This window comes from Oncorhynchus gorbuscha, linkage group LG25 (assembly GCF_021184085.1).
Source record: "Oncorhynchus gorbuscha isolate QuinsamMale2020 ecotype Even-year linkage group LG25, OgorEven_v1.0, whole genome shotgun sequence".
Taxonomy (NCBI): Eukaryota; Metazoa; Chordata; class Actinopteri; order Salmoniformes; family Salmonidae; genus Oncorhynchus; species Oncorhynchus gorbuscha.
The window spans coordinates 6,583,339-6,599,784 of NC_060197.1; the positions used below are offsets into that span (position 1 = coordinate 6,583,339).

Sequence of the window (16,446 nt, forward strand, 5' to 3'; positions counted from 1 at the left end):
TCTTTTGAAACTTGAATGAGGCTTCTACTGTTTTGAAATAACATGTGAAATACCGAAACAAACGAAACAGTCCTGTGTGGCACTAACACAGAAAATAATCACCCACGAAACACAATAGAAAACAGGCTACCTAAATATGGTTCTCAATCAGGGACAACGATTGACAGCTGCCTCTGATTGAGAACCATACCAGGCCAAACACAGAAATAGCTAATCATAGAAAAACTAACATAGACAACCCACCCAACTCACGCCCTGACCATACTAAAACAAAGACATAACAAAAGAACTAAGGTCAGAACGTGACATTGATTTGCAACACCTGTCAGGTGGATGGATTATCTTGGCAGAGGAAAAATGCTCACCAACAGGGATATAAACAAATCTGTGCACAAAATTTGAGAGAAATAAGCCTTTTGTGCATGTTACTGTAATTTAATTATACCAATGTGTTTTCATTAATTGAATTCCCTTAATCTATTTTATGAGAATTTGTAAGATTATTTTTTGCATAAAATAGACGGAGACCAGTCTTATCAATCATAGGTAACAGAATTTATTCTCGGAGCGCGCTGCCACGTCACCACGAGCAACAGTTTATATACAATAACATGACGTCATTTCATTGCTTCTAGAATGAATCCCCTCCTCCCGACCTAGAATCAAGTGAGGTTAAAAGTTCATTCTAACTCACTAACACACTCACAGGTCACACAACATAACTTAATTAACTTTTGACCCCTCACCATTATCGATCACCACTTAACTGACAGTACTAATTTACAGAAAACCTAGGAATGCACTCACTGTCTTATCTAAAACACCCCAGAGCTAGGTTTCGTCGGTTCAACTATAGGTTAACTACCTTATCTGTTTACTTAATCCACAACCCATTTCTTTCTTCCTAGTTGGAATGGTGTTCATTAACTTTAATTACTCCTTGTCTGTGTCACACAATCCCTTCTTATGAACTCATAATGTTAATCAGATATAATAAAACAGAATATAAGTTTACTTAGTCACAGTTCTATTTAAAATGAAGATATTGTTTATTAATTTATTCATAATATTTCTAACAGTGCATGTGGAAAATTGCTGTTATGTCAGCTCATGAAACATGGGACCAACATTTAAAATGTTGCATTTATATTTTTGTTCAGTGTATATACTGTATTCTAGTCAAGACCCATAGTATTCAACTGTTGATGTACATACAGTACAGTGTATTTGTAAAGTATTAACTTTTTCCACATTTTAACAGCCTCATTCTAAAATGATTAAATATTTTTTTTCCCTCATCAATCTGCACACAATACCTCATAATGACAAAGCGCATTTATAAAAAAACGAAAAGAGAAATACCGTATTTAGATAGGTATTCAGACCTCTCTAAATTGAGCTCAGGTGCATCCTGTTTCCATTGATCACACTTGAGATCTTTCTACAACTTGATCGGAGTCCACCTGTCATATAGTCAATTGATTGGACATGATTTGGAAAGGCACATACCTGTCTATATAAGGTCCCATAGTTGACAGTACATGTCAGAGCAAAAACCAAGCCATGAGGTCAAATGAATTGTCTGTAGAATTCTGAGACAGAATTGTGTCTAGACACAGATCTGGGTAAAGGTACCAAAACATTTCTGCAGCATTGAAAGTCCCCAAGAACACAGTAGCCTCCATCATTCTTAAATGGAAGAAGTTTGGAACCACCAAGACTCTTCCTACAGCTGGCTGCTCGGCCAAACTGAGCAATTGTGGGAGAAGGGCCTTGGTCAAGGAAGTGACCAAGAACCCAATTGTCACTCTGACAGAGTTACTCTGTGGAGATGGGAGAACCTTCCAGAAGGACAAGCATCTCTGCAGCACTCCACCAATCAGGCCTTTATGGTAGAGTGAAAATAGAGACCTGAAAATAGCTGTGCAGCAACGCTCGCGATCCAACTTGACAGAGCTTGAGAGTATCTTCAGAAAAGAAAGGGAGAAACTTCCCAAATACAGGTGTGCCAAGCTTGTAGCATCATACCCAAGAAGACTCGATTTTGTAATCGCTGCCAAAGGTGTTTCAACAAATTACTGAGTAAAGGGTCTGAATACTTACAGCACAAGTCAAAGGTTTGAACACAGCTACTCATTCAAAGTATTTTCTTAATTTTTACTATTTTATGCATTTTAGAATAATAGTGAAGACATCAAAGCTATGAAATAACACATATGGAATCATGTAGTAACCAAAAAGGTGTTAAGAAAATCGAACTATTTTATATTTGAGATTCTTCAAAATAGCCACCATTTGCCTACATGACAGCTTTACACACTCTTGGCATTCTCTCAACCAGCTACATTGACTGGAATGCGGTTCAATTAACAAGTCCAATACAGCAAATGAAAGATACACATCTTGTTAATCTACCCATCGTGTCCAATTTTAAAAAATGCTTTACAGCGAAAGCACCACATATGATTATGTTAGGTCATAGCCAAGTCGAAAAAACACAGCCATTTTTCCAGCCAAAGATAGGTGTCACAAAATGCAGATATATAGATAAAATGAATCACTAACCTTTGATGATCTTCATCAGATGACACTCATAGGACATCATGTTACACAATACATGTATGTTTTGGTCGATAATGTGCATATTTATATCCAAAACTCTCAGTTTACATTGGCGCCTTACGTGCAGTAATGTTTTGATTCCAAAACATCCAGTGATTTTGCAGAAACACTCATAATAAACATTGATAAAAGATACAAGTGTTATTCACAGAATTAAAGAGACTTCTCCTTAATGCAACCGATGTCTGATTTAAAAAAAACTTTACTGAAAAAGCATAATCTGAGAACGGTGCTCAGAACGCAAAACAGCCAGAGGAATATCCGCCATTTTGGAGTCAACAAAGTTAGAAACAAGACCATAAATATTCACTTACCTTTGATGATCTTCATCAGAAGGCACTCCCAGGAATCCCAGTTCAACAATACATGACTGATTTGTTCCATAAAGTCCGTAATTTATGTCCAAATAGCCACTTGTTGTTAGCGTGTTCAGCCCAGTAATCCATCTTCATGGGGCACAGGCATTTCATTCCAGACAAAAACTCAAAAAGTTCCGTTACAGTCCTTTAGAAACATGTCAAACGATGTATTGAATCAATCATTAGGATGTTTTTAACATAAAACATCAATAATGTTCCAACCGGAGAATCCTTTTGTCTTCAGAAAAGCACTGGAACGAGAGGTAACTATGTCGGGAGCGTGCGTCATGAGACCGATGCTCTCTGCCAGACCACTGACTCAAAGAGGTGTCATGTGCCCCTCCTTTATAGTAGAATCCTCAAACCAGTTTATAAGACAGTTGACATCTAGTGGAAGCTCTAGGAAGTGCAACCTCATCAATATATCAATGTGTATTCGGTAGGCCAAGCTTTGAAAAACTACAAACCTCAGATGTCCCACTTCCTGGTTGGATTTTTCTCAGGTTTTCGCCTGCCATTTGAGTTCTGTTATACTCACAGACATCATTCAACCAGTTTTAGAAACTTCAGAGTGTTTTCTATCCAATACTAATAATAATATGCAGATATTGGCATCTGGGACAGAGTAGGAGGCAGTTCACTCTGGGCATGCTATTCATCCCAAAGTGAAAATGCTGCCCCCTATCCCAAAAAGGTTCAATATTATTTTGAGGTAATTTTGTCTTGTCTCAGAGTAGATTTGACAAAATTGATATTGAGATTTACACTGTGAATAGTAAATCTGATTATTAATGTCTTTGTAGTTTCGGGGGTAGTTTGCAAAACACATTAAGCCTAGTCCTGGACTAAAAAGCAAGCTCAATGAATAATCTTCATTGAAAGTTATTTTAGGACTAGTCTTCAACCCCATCCTAGTGTTTGGTTGTTGGTGGTGTGTTAAACTGTAGAGCATGAATGTAACATACATTTATCTGATGTATTGTTTTGACAAAAAATATTTTCATAGTTTATTTTTGCCTTTATCTTTATTGATTGTGTTTTGTTGTCGGTTGTTCTCAGTACTGTAGCTAGTTTTGACCTTTTGCCTGTCCACGACCATTCTCTTGCCTACCCTTTTGGATTAGAATAAAAAATGGCTCAAACCATCTGCCCCCCGTGTCTGCATCTGGGTCTCGTCTTGTGCCCTTATAGTCTGACGGCTATCAGTCTAGCAGTTGAACAGTTTCACTGCCTGAAATACCATAGACTGGGTCAGATGTGAGGGAGTGGACAGGTTTAACCTCTATGGTTGATTCAGGGAGGTAGACATAACAGATATGCCACCATATAATTAATGACAACGCTAAAATGGAAATGATACTTTATGTGGATAGTGTCTCGTGTTTGAACCCAGCATCATGTCTCATTCACAGATCTAACAGTCAGGAACCTGCATATTGAAAATAGTTCATAATAATCCTGTAAAATCAAATCCATTTAAATCAGACATTTGGGGACTTGTTTTGGGGGCTTAAGTGATTGTAACGTTGAAGCAATGTTGAGGTCATGACACCTTTTCTTTTACTTCTTATTTTGTATTTGGCAGGTATTGTGTTTTCAAAACCTCATAACCTTTAGATGATCTTTCAGGTCATAACAAATATAATGAGTCGCAACCATGATGATGATGTGGGAGAACATGTGATTTGAATTACGCTTTCTACCCTTATTCAATGTTTCCTCGCTGCTCAGTCTTCCATGTCACTGTCCCTTCCCCCTCAGCGCCTGCAGTAAGTCCCAGCTGTATCAGTACAGTCACTGTGCAGTCTGACTGAGGGAGGTTTTTGCACAGCTCTGTATCACTGTGTGAACACCCAGACACTGTTGGGGTAGTGTAAACTCTGACAGTAGTAATCTCCTGCATCTTCAGCCTGGACTCCACTGATGGTCAGAGTGAAGTCACTCCCTGATCCACTGCCACTGAATCTAGATGGAGTCCCAGACTGAAGGGTTTTAGCCCAGTAAATAAGGAGTTTAGGAGCTCCTCCAGGTTTCTGTTGATACCAGTGCAAATAGTGTCCATTGCTGTTAATGTGTACAGCACTGCTGGTCTTACAGCTGAGACTGACTGAGTGACCCACTGAAACAGCTTTCAATGCAGGAGTCTGGGTCACTGTGACCTGGCCTCTGGACTCTGAAACAGATGTCATGTGGTATTCGCATTCAATTGTTCATTCATTTGTCCATATAGCATATTCACTAAAACAGTAATAAGGTTATATAGCCTAATATTGCAATGGTCCGGAAAATGTTGTGTGAAATATATTACCTTGGAGACAGAGGGCAAATATCCAGATGAAGATGGTGATAAAAGTCATGGTTGTTGTGGGTTCTGTTGTCATGAAGGACAGCTCTCAGTCATGAAGTGTTAAACTCACAGGGCTATAAACACTCCCAGACCACTGAAGCATGTGCTGCCAATGCAAAGTGTCCTCTATGCAAATCGCCCTCCTGGAGCAAGGCACTAGACAGGACAAGAAATTATATGGTGTAACTTCTGGATCACAACATTCCAATTGAATGCTTTTAGCCCTTACCATTCAATATTACACAAAACACACACACTCATAATATTGATTTATATGGAACTTGTTTCAGATAACGTATGCCTCATTTGGTAACTTATGGGATGTACAATGACTATACAAAACATTAGGAGCACCTTCCTAATATTGAGTTGCACCCACCCTTTTGCCCTCAGAACAGCCAACTTTTATTTTCGGGGCATGGACTCTACAAGTTGTCAAAAGCGTTCCACAGGGTTGCTTGCCCATGTTGTCTCCAATGCTTCCCACAGTTGTGTCAAATTGGCTGGTAGTGGATCTCTACTCTTAATAGCTTGTTCCGTCTCATCCCACAGATGGTCATTTGGATTGAGATCTGGTGACTGGGCAGGACACAGCAGTCAGCTGAATTCACTGTCATGTTCGTACAGTTGAACCATTCCTGGACAATCCTAGCCTTGTGGCATGGGGCATTATCCTGCTGAAAAAAAAACATTTGCAGATGGATGCACTGCTGCCATGAAGGCAATGGTAATGATGTTCAGAAATCCTGTGGCATCATGGAGGGACCCAATATGTGTTTTGAAAAGACACCCCACACCATCACCAACAGCCTGTAATGTTGACACACGGTATGATGGATCCATGTGCTTGTGGTTTTCTCCATACCCTAGTCCTCCCATCAGCGTGAAACAGCAGGAACCAGGATTCATGAGACCAGGCAATGTTTTTCCAATTCTCCAGTGTCCAGTGTATTCGTTCCTTAGGCCACTGCAACCACAGTTTCTTGTTTTTTGCTGAAAGAAGTGGAACTCTGTAAGGTTGTCGGCTGCCATATCCCATTCATGTCAAGGTAAGACGAGTTACATATTTTTTTTATGGGTCTTTGGGCACCAATGTTGTACTAGTCTGTCAGTTAACTAACTGTAGCCCGACTGTTGCTCTGCACAATTCGTGTCAGCCTCCTTGGTCGTCTTGCATCAATGACCCATTTTCAACCACTTGCCTGTCGTTGGCTGGATGTGCTTTGGGTGGTGGACCATTCTTGAAACACACAGGAAACTGTTGAGCATGAAAAACCCAGCAGCATTGCAGTTCTTGACACACTCAAACCGGTGTGCCTGGCCCCTAGCGCCATGCCCCATTCAAAGGCACTTTGAACGGGGCAATATTTGCTCTTACCCATTCTCCATCTGAATGGGACACATACACAATCCATGTTTCCATTGTCTCAAGACTTAAACATCCTTTTATAATCTGTCTCCTCCCCTTCACTTACCCTAATTGATGTGGATTTAACAAGTGACATCAATAAGGGATCATTGCTTTCACCTGGATTGACCTGGTCAGTCTGTCATGGAAGGTTCCTAATGTTTAGTCCTCTCAGTGTACATCATTCATTGAGTGACTGTTTTCAGTTTAAGATGTTGGTTGGTCAAATAATAAAGGGAACAAACCTATGATACTCTAGACTGTAGTCCTCAACACTATCACTGGTCTAGTCCACAACACTATCACTGGTCTAGTCCTCAACACCATCACTGGTCTTGTCCTCAACACTATCACTGGTGTAGTCCTCAACACTATCACTGGTCTAGTCCTCAACGCTATCACTGGTCTAGTCCTCAACACTATCACAGGTCTAGTCCTCACACTATCACTGGTGTAGTCCTCAACACTATCACTGGTCTAGTCCTCAACACTATCAATGGTCTAGTCCTCAACACTATCACTGGTCTAGTCCTCAACACTATCACTGGCTAGTCCTCAACACTATCACAGGTCTAGTCCTCAACACTATCACTGGTCTAGTCCTGAACACTTTCACTGTGTCTAGTCCTGAACAATATCACTGGTGTAGTCCTCAACACTATCACTGATCTAGTCCTCAACACTGTCACTGGTCTAGTCCTCAACACTGTCATTGGTCTAGTCCTCAACTCTATCACTGGTCTAATACTGAACACTATCACTGGTGTCTAGTCCTGAACAATAACACTGGTCTAGTCCTGAACGCTCTCACTGGTCTAGTCCTCAACACTATCACGGGCATAGTACTGAACACTATCACAGGTGTAGTACTAAACACTATTACTGGTCTAGTACTAAACACTATCACTGGTCTAGTCCCCCCCCCCAGCTCTTACAGAAGGTTCCAGCTGTAGCAATGCAGTCACCGTACAGTCTGGCTGAGGGAGGTTTTATTACGGCTTTCTATCCCTATGGAACGCATCTTTAGCATTGGGAAGGTGTAAAGTCTCCTGTATCTTCCGCCTGGGCTCCACTCATGATCAGAGTGAAGTCATTCCTAGATCCACTACCACTGAATCTAAATGGAATTCCAGAGTTGCGAGTTCTAATAGAGTGGATGCAGAGTTTCGTTTTTTGTCCAGATTTCTGTTGATACCACAATAAACAATAATGTCCATGTGTGACGCACCATTGTAACAATAACTTAAAGGTCCAATGCAGCCATTTTTATACCAAAATCAAATCATTTCTGAGTAACAAGGAAGTACCTTGCTGTAATAAATTCCCATTAAAATAGGCAAAAATAACAGCCAGTAGCTTTTAAGCAAAAAACTAGAATAATTTTGCTAGGACTGTTTAGGTGGGGTCTGAGTAGGGAGGAGAAAACTGAAAACTGGCTGTTATTGGCAGAGAGATTTGGAACTCTCTTTGTTATTGGTTTATTAACCAATTTGCCACATGGGGAAGTCACCATGGAAAGCCGAAACTCTGTCCAATGCAAACCTGCTAATTAGGTGTACTGTAGTAGGATGTCCCTTGGGGGTATCCGTACCTATGTATGACATGCGAGGGTTAGGTTAGTAAACATGCTGGAGCTAGAACCTCGTTGTTGTGCGTCCCCACCAGAAGTTGTTTTAAAATTCACATAAACGAGAAGGACTTACCAAGTAAATCATACATACAGGCTGTTTCAAAGCAGGGAGGGCACGTTGTTGGAGATAAAACAGCGTATATCATTATTTTGCTAGCTAACGAGCAAGGACTAAGTTACTGCTAAGCAACATGTTGCAAGAGGAAGAAGCTGGCGGGATTTCAGGGTTTGTGACTCCAACTTCAACGGGCTCTGGCACAAACACGGACAGGCCAGTGGCTAGTGCTGACGGATTTTGCATTAGTCCCCCAATAATTTTGATTGTATGGACATTCAAAACTGTCCGAAATGGATCAGGCGCTTTTGAAAGGTACAGGGTAGCATCTGTCACGGTTCATGAATCCACTGCCTCCCTCTCTCTTTCTCTTTCTCTTTCTTTCTCTCTCTCTCTCTCTCTCTCTCTCTCTCTCTCTCTCTCTCTCTCTCTCTCTCTCTCTCTCTCTCTCTCTCTCTCTCCCGTGTTTGTGTGGGCGTGGTTCCCAATCTCGGCCTGATTGTCTGCGCCAGCTGGAACCACTTATATGTTTATATGTTCTGTAACCAGTGTTTCTTGTTGTCAGATCGTTGTTACTTCCCTGAGGTTGTGTTGTTACTTCCCTGAGGTTGTGTCGTGTGTCAGTGCTCATCTCTCGCCGCCCTTGTGTGGATTATCTGCTGTGCTCCTTCCCATCTGGACACACTCCCCTGGATTTCTCAGCACGCTATCACCGGAAGATGCGCCCTAGTCCCTGGGTCGGATTCCGTCTGAGTACAGTCTGTCTGTCCTGTTGCTGCTGTAAATTGTATTCATTAAACCATCGTTGCTTGCATCTTGCATCCGCCTCTGTATTGTCACAGAACGATCTGACCGGACCATGGATGCAGCGAGTTCAACGAGTCTGACCGAATTCATTTCCCGCAGTATCACGAGAATGGATCAACAAGAGGAGAACATCTCCAGCACAGGTCGGGCAGTACAAGCCATTGCGACGCAGGTATTGTTATGCAGGTGAATGAGGACCCAAAAGCGACTTGGCGAAAACAGAGTCTTTAATCCAGTAAAGGAAATATGCAATACTCCTAGACAAATCGGAGCGGTAAATAAAGCATAAAAAACAATTCCACTCGTAATGACGAGAACAGACTGGAGACTCGATCATAAACTGTAGGTTGCCTCGGGAAGGCACTTGACCGTAGCAGACTCAGACACCTGCTCACCACGCAGCATCTGAGGGAAACACGACACGACAGGGCGATACAAAGACACAGCACGGTGAACAATATACAAGGATCCGACAGGACAGAAACGGAAGACAAGGGGAGAAATAGGGACTCTAATCAGAGGAAAAGATAGGGAACAGGTGTGGAACAACTAAATGATTGATTAGGGGAATAGGAACAGCTGGGAGCAGGAACGGAACGATAGAGAGAAGAGAGAGAGGGGGGGAGAGAGAAAAAAGGGAACGAACCTAAAAAGACCAGCAGGGGGAAAACGAACAGAAGGGAAAGCAAAAATGACAAGACAATTTAAGACAAAACATGACAGGTATCCCAGCTGACCCAACAATTACAACATCTGAGGGGTTCCGCTGCGCCACCTACACCGGCAGTTCAACCCGCCCCGCCAGAGCCGGATTCCCAGCTAGAGCCACGGCTACCGACACCAGAGGGTTATTCAGGTGATCCTGACTATTGCAGAGCTTTTCTTACGAGATGTTCCATGCATTTCTCGTTGCAGCCACGGACCTTCAACCGTGAACAGTCTAAGGTAGCATTCGTACTCACACTGCTATCAGGCAAAGCGGCTCTTTGGGGAACGGCGGTGTGGGCGAACCAGGACCCATGCTGCACCTCTTTCCAGACACTCTCCGAGGAGATGAGAAGGGTCTTCGATCGGGCCGTGGCGGGTAGAGAGGCGGCCAGACTACTCGCTGACCTTCGCCAAGGAGACCGTTCTGTATCGGAATACTCCATCCAATTCCGCACTCTGGCCGCAGAGTGTCAGTGGAACGAGGAGGCGCAGTGGGACATGTTCCTGCATGGGCTGGAGGACCGGATCCAGAAGGAGATTTATGTTCTGGACCTTCCCAGGAGTTTAAATGGACTAGTGGAACTAGCCTTGAGGGTCGACGCTCGTCTGAGTCGTATTGGCCGCCGAGCATGCCCTAACAGACCGTATAATGACACGGAGGGCTGGCATGCCAGCGGCGGGAACACGGCCAGTTCAGCCTCCGCTCACGAACCCATGCATCTGGGGAGAACTCGCCTCTCTCGGGAAGAGAGGGAGAGGCGGAGATCCCAAGGACTCTGTCTCTACTGTGGTAGAGCGGGCCATTTTATCCACTCCTGCCCGGTAAAAGATCAGGCCCGGTAGTAAGCATGAGGCTACTATCGGGTGGTGTAACCACAGAGAAGACCTCATCATCTACTCTCCTCCCGGTAAGACTAAGATGGGCCACCCACACGCACGACACCCAAGCCTTACTGGACACAGGAGCAGAGGGTAATTTCATGGACACCAAGCTCGCTCACAAACTCCAGATTCCTATCAACTCACTCACGCACAAGATATCCGTCAACGCTCTCAATGGTCAAGAACTCCCCAACATTTCTCACACCACTGAACCTATCACACTCATCACTTCTGGCAATCACACTGAGACACTATCATTTCTACTCATGGACTCACCCCTTGCACCATTAGTTCTCGGCCACCCTTGGCTCACCCAACACAACCCCAGAGTTGACTGGGTTCATAACTCTATATCCATGTGGAGTAACAAGTGTCTTGAGTCCTGTTTAGTGTCTGCTTGTTCGTCTGTGTCTGATTCTGTGTTTCTAGAGGAGGCAGTGGATTTGTCTAACGTGCCCGTTGAATACCTTGACCTGAAGGAGGTGTTCAGTAAGTCCCGTGCTGCTTCTCTTCCTCCGCATCGTCCCTATGACTGTGCAATAGAATTATTGCCAGGTGAGTCTCCGCCTAAAGGCAAGTTATATTCACTCTCTGTTCCGGAGAGGGAGGCTATGGAGAGGTACATCTCTGATTCTCTGGCATCTGGATTCATTCGTCCTTCCTCTTCTCCAGCGGGGGCGGGGTTCTTCTTTGTGGGGAAGAAGGACGGTTCTCTGCGTCCTTGCGTTGATTACCGTGGGTTGAATAACATCACAGTGAAGAATACCTATCCCTTACCGTTGATGTCCTCAGCCTTTGAAAGGTTACAGGGAGCATCCGTGTTCACTAAGTTGGATTTACGTAATGCATATAATTTGGTTCGCATAAGGGGGGGGACGAATGGAAGACCGCGTTTAACACCCCCAGAGGGCACTTCGAATATTTGGTCATGCCTTTTGGGCTATCCAACTCCCCAGCGGTTTTCCAGGCACTCGTCAATGACGTGCTGAGAGATATGATTGATCAGTTCATATATGTTTACCTGGATGACATACTTATTTTTTCTTCTTCTCTCCAGGAACACGTTCAGCACGTCAGACGAGTGCTTCAGAGGTTGTTGGAGAATGGACTTTTTGTCAAGGCGGAGAAATGCATTTTTCATGCACAATCCGTTCCATTCCTAGGTTACATCGTCTTGACTGAAGGTATTCGCATGGATCCTGACAAGGTTAAGGCTGTGGTGGATTGGCCAAGCCCAGATTCCCGTAAGGCCCTACAGAGGTTTCTGGGATTCGCCAATTTCTACCGGCGTTTCGTTCGCAATTTTAGTCAGATAGTCGCTCCTCTTACCGCCTTAACCTCCCCCAGAGTGACGTTCAGGTGGTCCGATACAACCGAGGCTGCATTCTCCAAACTCAAGAGCCGCTTTGTTTCGGCTCCCATCCTCATAGCTCCCGATCCCTCGCGTCAGTTCGTGGTGGAGGTGGACGCTTCAGAGGTGGGGGTAGGTGCGGTACTTTCCCAACGTTCCTCTTCTGACGACAAGATGCACCCTTGCGCGTTCCTTTCCCATCGGTTATCACCGGCGGAACGCAACTACGACATTGGCAACAGAGAGTTGTTGGCAGTGAAGTTAGCACTGGAGGAGTGGCGCCATTGGTTAGAGGGGTCGGGGGTACCTTTTATAGTTTGGACCGATCACAAGAATTTGGAATATATCAGAACCGCCAAGCGACTCAACTCCAGGCAGGCGCGGTGGGCACTCTTTTTCGGACGTTTTGACTTCTCTCTCTCGTATCGCCCGGGTTCCAAGAATGTCAAACCCGATTCCCTTTCTCGCATTTTTGACCATTCCGAACGCCCATCCACTCCCGAGTGCATCCTACCCGGGACCCTAGTGGTCTCCACACTCACATGGGAGGTTGAATCGAGGGTCAAAACGGCCTTAGAAGGGGTAACGCCTCCGCCCGGTTGCCCGCCTAATCGGTTGTTTGTGCCGGAGGGGTGTCGGTCCGATGTTATTCGGTGGGGGCATTGCTCCAACGTAGCGTGTCATCCAGGAGTCAGCCGCACTAGCTTTTTGGTTAAGCAACGCTTTTGGTGGCCACTGATGGCTCGTGACATTCACAGTTTCGTCTTGGCTTGCTCGGTTTGTGCCACTGGGAAGACTTCTACTCGACCCCCAGATGGGTTACTCCAACCGCTGTCGGTCCCTTCGAGACCCTGGTCCCACATCGCGCTAGATTTTGTTACCGGCCTTCCACCCTCCCAGGGCAAGACGGTTGTTTTGACCGTGGTGGACCGGTTCTCGAAGGCGGCTCATTTTATTCCCTTGCCTAAATTACCATCTGCCAAGGAGACAGCGGTAACTGTCGTGGATCACGTCTTTCGCTTACATGGCCTGCCGATGGACGTAGTTTCTGACAGGGGCCCCAATTTGTGTCCAAGTTTTGGCAAGAGTTTTGTAGGTTACTGGGAGCGAGTGTCAGCCTGTCTTCAGGGTTTCATCCCCAGAGCAACGGTCAAACGGAGAGGGCCAACCAAGATTTGGAGAGAGTGTTGCGATGTTTGGTTTCTAAGAATCCCTCTTCCTGGAGTCAACAACTCTCTATGGTTGAGTACGCTCACAATTCGTTGCCAGTGGCAGCCACGGGTCTCTCTCCGTTTGAGTGTAGTTTAGGTTACCAGCCACCTATCTTTCCCAGTACGGAGTCCGAGGTCACTGTTCCTTCCGCTCACGCTTTCATCCAGAGGTGCCGTCACGCATGGAGCAGAGCCCGTGAGACTCTTCTCCGGGTGGGGGCGCGCACCAAGGCTAAGGCCGATCGCCACCGGTCGAAGCCTCCGGTATACGTCGTTGGCCAAAGAGTGTGGCTTTCTTCTAAGAACATTCCACTCCAATCCGTTTCGAACAAGCTTGCCCCCAAATTTATCGGCCCGTTCAGAGTCACCAGGATCATTAGTCCGGTGGCGGTCCGGCTCAAGCTTCCTCCGGCATATAGGAGAATTCATCCTACATTTCATGTGTCTAAAATAAAACCTGTGTTTCAGGCACGCATTAACCCGCCGGTCCCGGTTCCCCCGCCGCCACGACTTGTTGATGGGGAACCCACCTTTTCTGTCAATCGTATTTTGGACTCTAGAAGGAAGGGACGCGGATTCCAGTACCTGGTGGACTGGGAGGGTTACGGCCCGGAGGAGAGAAGTTGGGTACCTGCTAGGGACATTCTGGATCACTCCCTTATCGATGATTTCAATCGACAGGTAAATTCGCCTGGGAACGCCAAGAGGCGTTCCTAGGGGGTATTGTCACGGTTCATGAATCCACTGCCTCCTCTCTCTCTCTCTCTCTCTCTCTCTCTCTCTCTCTCTCTCTCTCTCTCTCCGTGTTTGTGTGGGCGTGGTTCCCAATCTCGGCCTGATTGTCTGCGCCAGCTGGAACCACTTATCTTCCCTTTATATGTTCTGTAACCAGTGTTTCTTGTTGTCAGATCGTTGTTACTTCCCTGAGGTTGTGTTGTTACTTCCCTGAGGTTGTGTCGTGTGTCAGTGCTCATCTCTCGCCGCCCTTGTGTGGATTATCTGCTGTGCTCCTTCCTTCCCATCTGGACACACTCCCCTGGATTTCTCAGCACGCTATCACCGGAAGATGCGCCCTAGTCCCTGGGTCGGATTCCGTCTGAGTACAGTCTGTCTGTCCTGTTGCTGCTGTAAATTGTATTCATTAAACCATCGTTGCTTGCATCTTGCATCCGCCTCTGTATTGTCACAAGCATCAGGCTTAAACGTGAAAAATGAGGCACTTCAAGTTAATACACTGATCTACTCTATGGGTGATGAAGCCGAGGATATATGAAATGCTTCAACGTTGACCGAGGAAGAGACACTTAACCACAGTGACGTTAAAGACTGTTTTGAAATGCATTTTTTTATGGAGACACAACATTATATTTGAGAGAGCTAGGTGAAACCACCGACAGTTTTATCACAGCTGTTGTAACGATTGTCGTTGGGAGAAGGAGAAGAGGACCAAAGTGCAGCGTGGTACGTGTCCATGATAACTTTAATAAACTGAACACTGAATATAAACGAACAAGAGAATAAAGGAAAACCGAAACAGTCCCGTATGGTGAAAACACTGAAACGGAAAATAACTACCCACAAATCATAGTGGGAAAACAGGCTGCCTAAGTATGGTTCTCAATCAAAGACAACGATCGACAGCTGCCTCTGATTGGGAATCATACCAGGCCAAACACAGAAATACAAAACCTAGACAACAAAATATAGAATGCCCACCCCAACTTACGCCCTGACCAAACTAAAACAGAGACATAAAAAAGGAACTAAGGTCAGGATGTGACAGCTGTTCACAAACTAACAGAACATTGTCAGTGTGGGGCGCTCAGGGAAGAGCTGATCCGAGATCGGATTGTAGTGGGAATAAGAAATATATCACTTTCCGAAAAGTTACAGTTGGATTCCCAGCTTACCTTGTCCAAAGCTGTAACCCAGGTTAGGCAGAGTGAGACAGTAAAAAGACAGCAGACGATGCTGCACGACAGCAGCTCCTTGCAGAGCGAAGAGAGTGGGGAAATAAATGCATTTGCATACCGAGCTAAAGAATTGGAGGGGAACACAGAACAGAGACAGACGTGGAGAAAACAATCACAGACAGTACCTGTAGCTAGTTCAAATGTTTGTCTCAAATGTGGGAAATCCCCTTTCCACAGATGGAAAGATTGCCCAGCAAAGGATGCGGAATGCAGGAAATGTCACAGGAGAGGACACTTTCAGCTGTCTGTCGATTAAAGCAAATGCATGAGGTCTCAGAGGAGGTACAGCAGGACAGCATCTTTCTGGGAGAAGTAAGGGAAAAGAAGGCTGGCATTCAGACATTAAACTCAATGGGGAGGTTGTGTCATTTAAACTAGACACTGGGGCAGCAGTGACAGCTATCCCAATTAGGCTATATAGCTATAGCAGAGATGGCCCTTTGCTCTTTACAAACAAAAAACTGTATGGGTCCAGTAATAAGATTTTACCAGTTGTAGGGCAGTTGGAGATTAAACTGGAGAGTAAAGACAAAAGTGCCATCCAGCCTGTCTTCGTCATTGACTTTCTAGCCAGACCGTTGCTGGGGCTACCAGCAATTGAAGCATTGCATCTCATTGAGAGAGTGAGCAAACTGGAGGACCCAGGTGAGGTTTTCAAAAATAAATTGCCAAAAGTGTTTTCTGGTCTAGGAAGGATAGAAGGTGACTACAAAATCTGCCTGAAAGAGGATGCTGTCCCCTATGCCCTTACCACCCCCCGCCGGGTGCTTGTCCCTTTATTGGCCAGAGTAAAGGAAGAGTTGGGGAGGATGGAGGAAATTGGGGCGTGTCTAAAATAGAGAGTCCCACAGACTGGTGTGCAGGGATTGTAGTGGTCCCAAAAGCCAATGGAGACATAAGGATCTGCGTGGACATGACTAACTTGAATGAGGCACTCTGCAAAGAGAGACACATCTTACCATCAGTGGAGCAGTCGTTGGCTCTGTTGGATGGTACACAAGTCTTCACAAAGCTGGATGCCCGCTCAGGTTTCTGGCAGATACCGCTGTCATCAGAGAGTAGGGGACTCAGAACGTTTACAACACCGTTTGGC

The 16,446-nt window shown here is 45.0% G+C and overlaps 1 gene segment (V, D, J or C); it reads right to left on the reverse strand.

Moving 5' to 3' along the window:
• Positions 1 to 3,567: 3,567 nt before the first annotated feature.
• LOC124014279 lies at positions 3,568 to 5,435 on the reverse strand. The segment is given in 2 exon segments: positions 3,568 to 5,154; positions 5,290 to 5,435. Coding segments are annotated over 2 exon segments (408 nt in total).
• Positions 5,436 to 16,446: the final 11,011 nt, after the last annotated feature.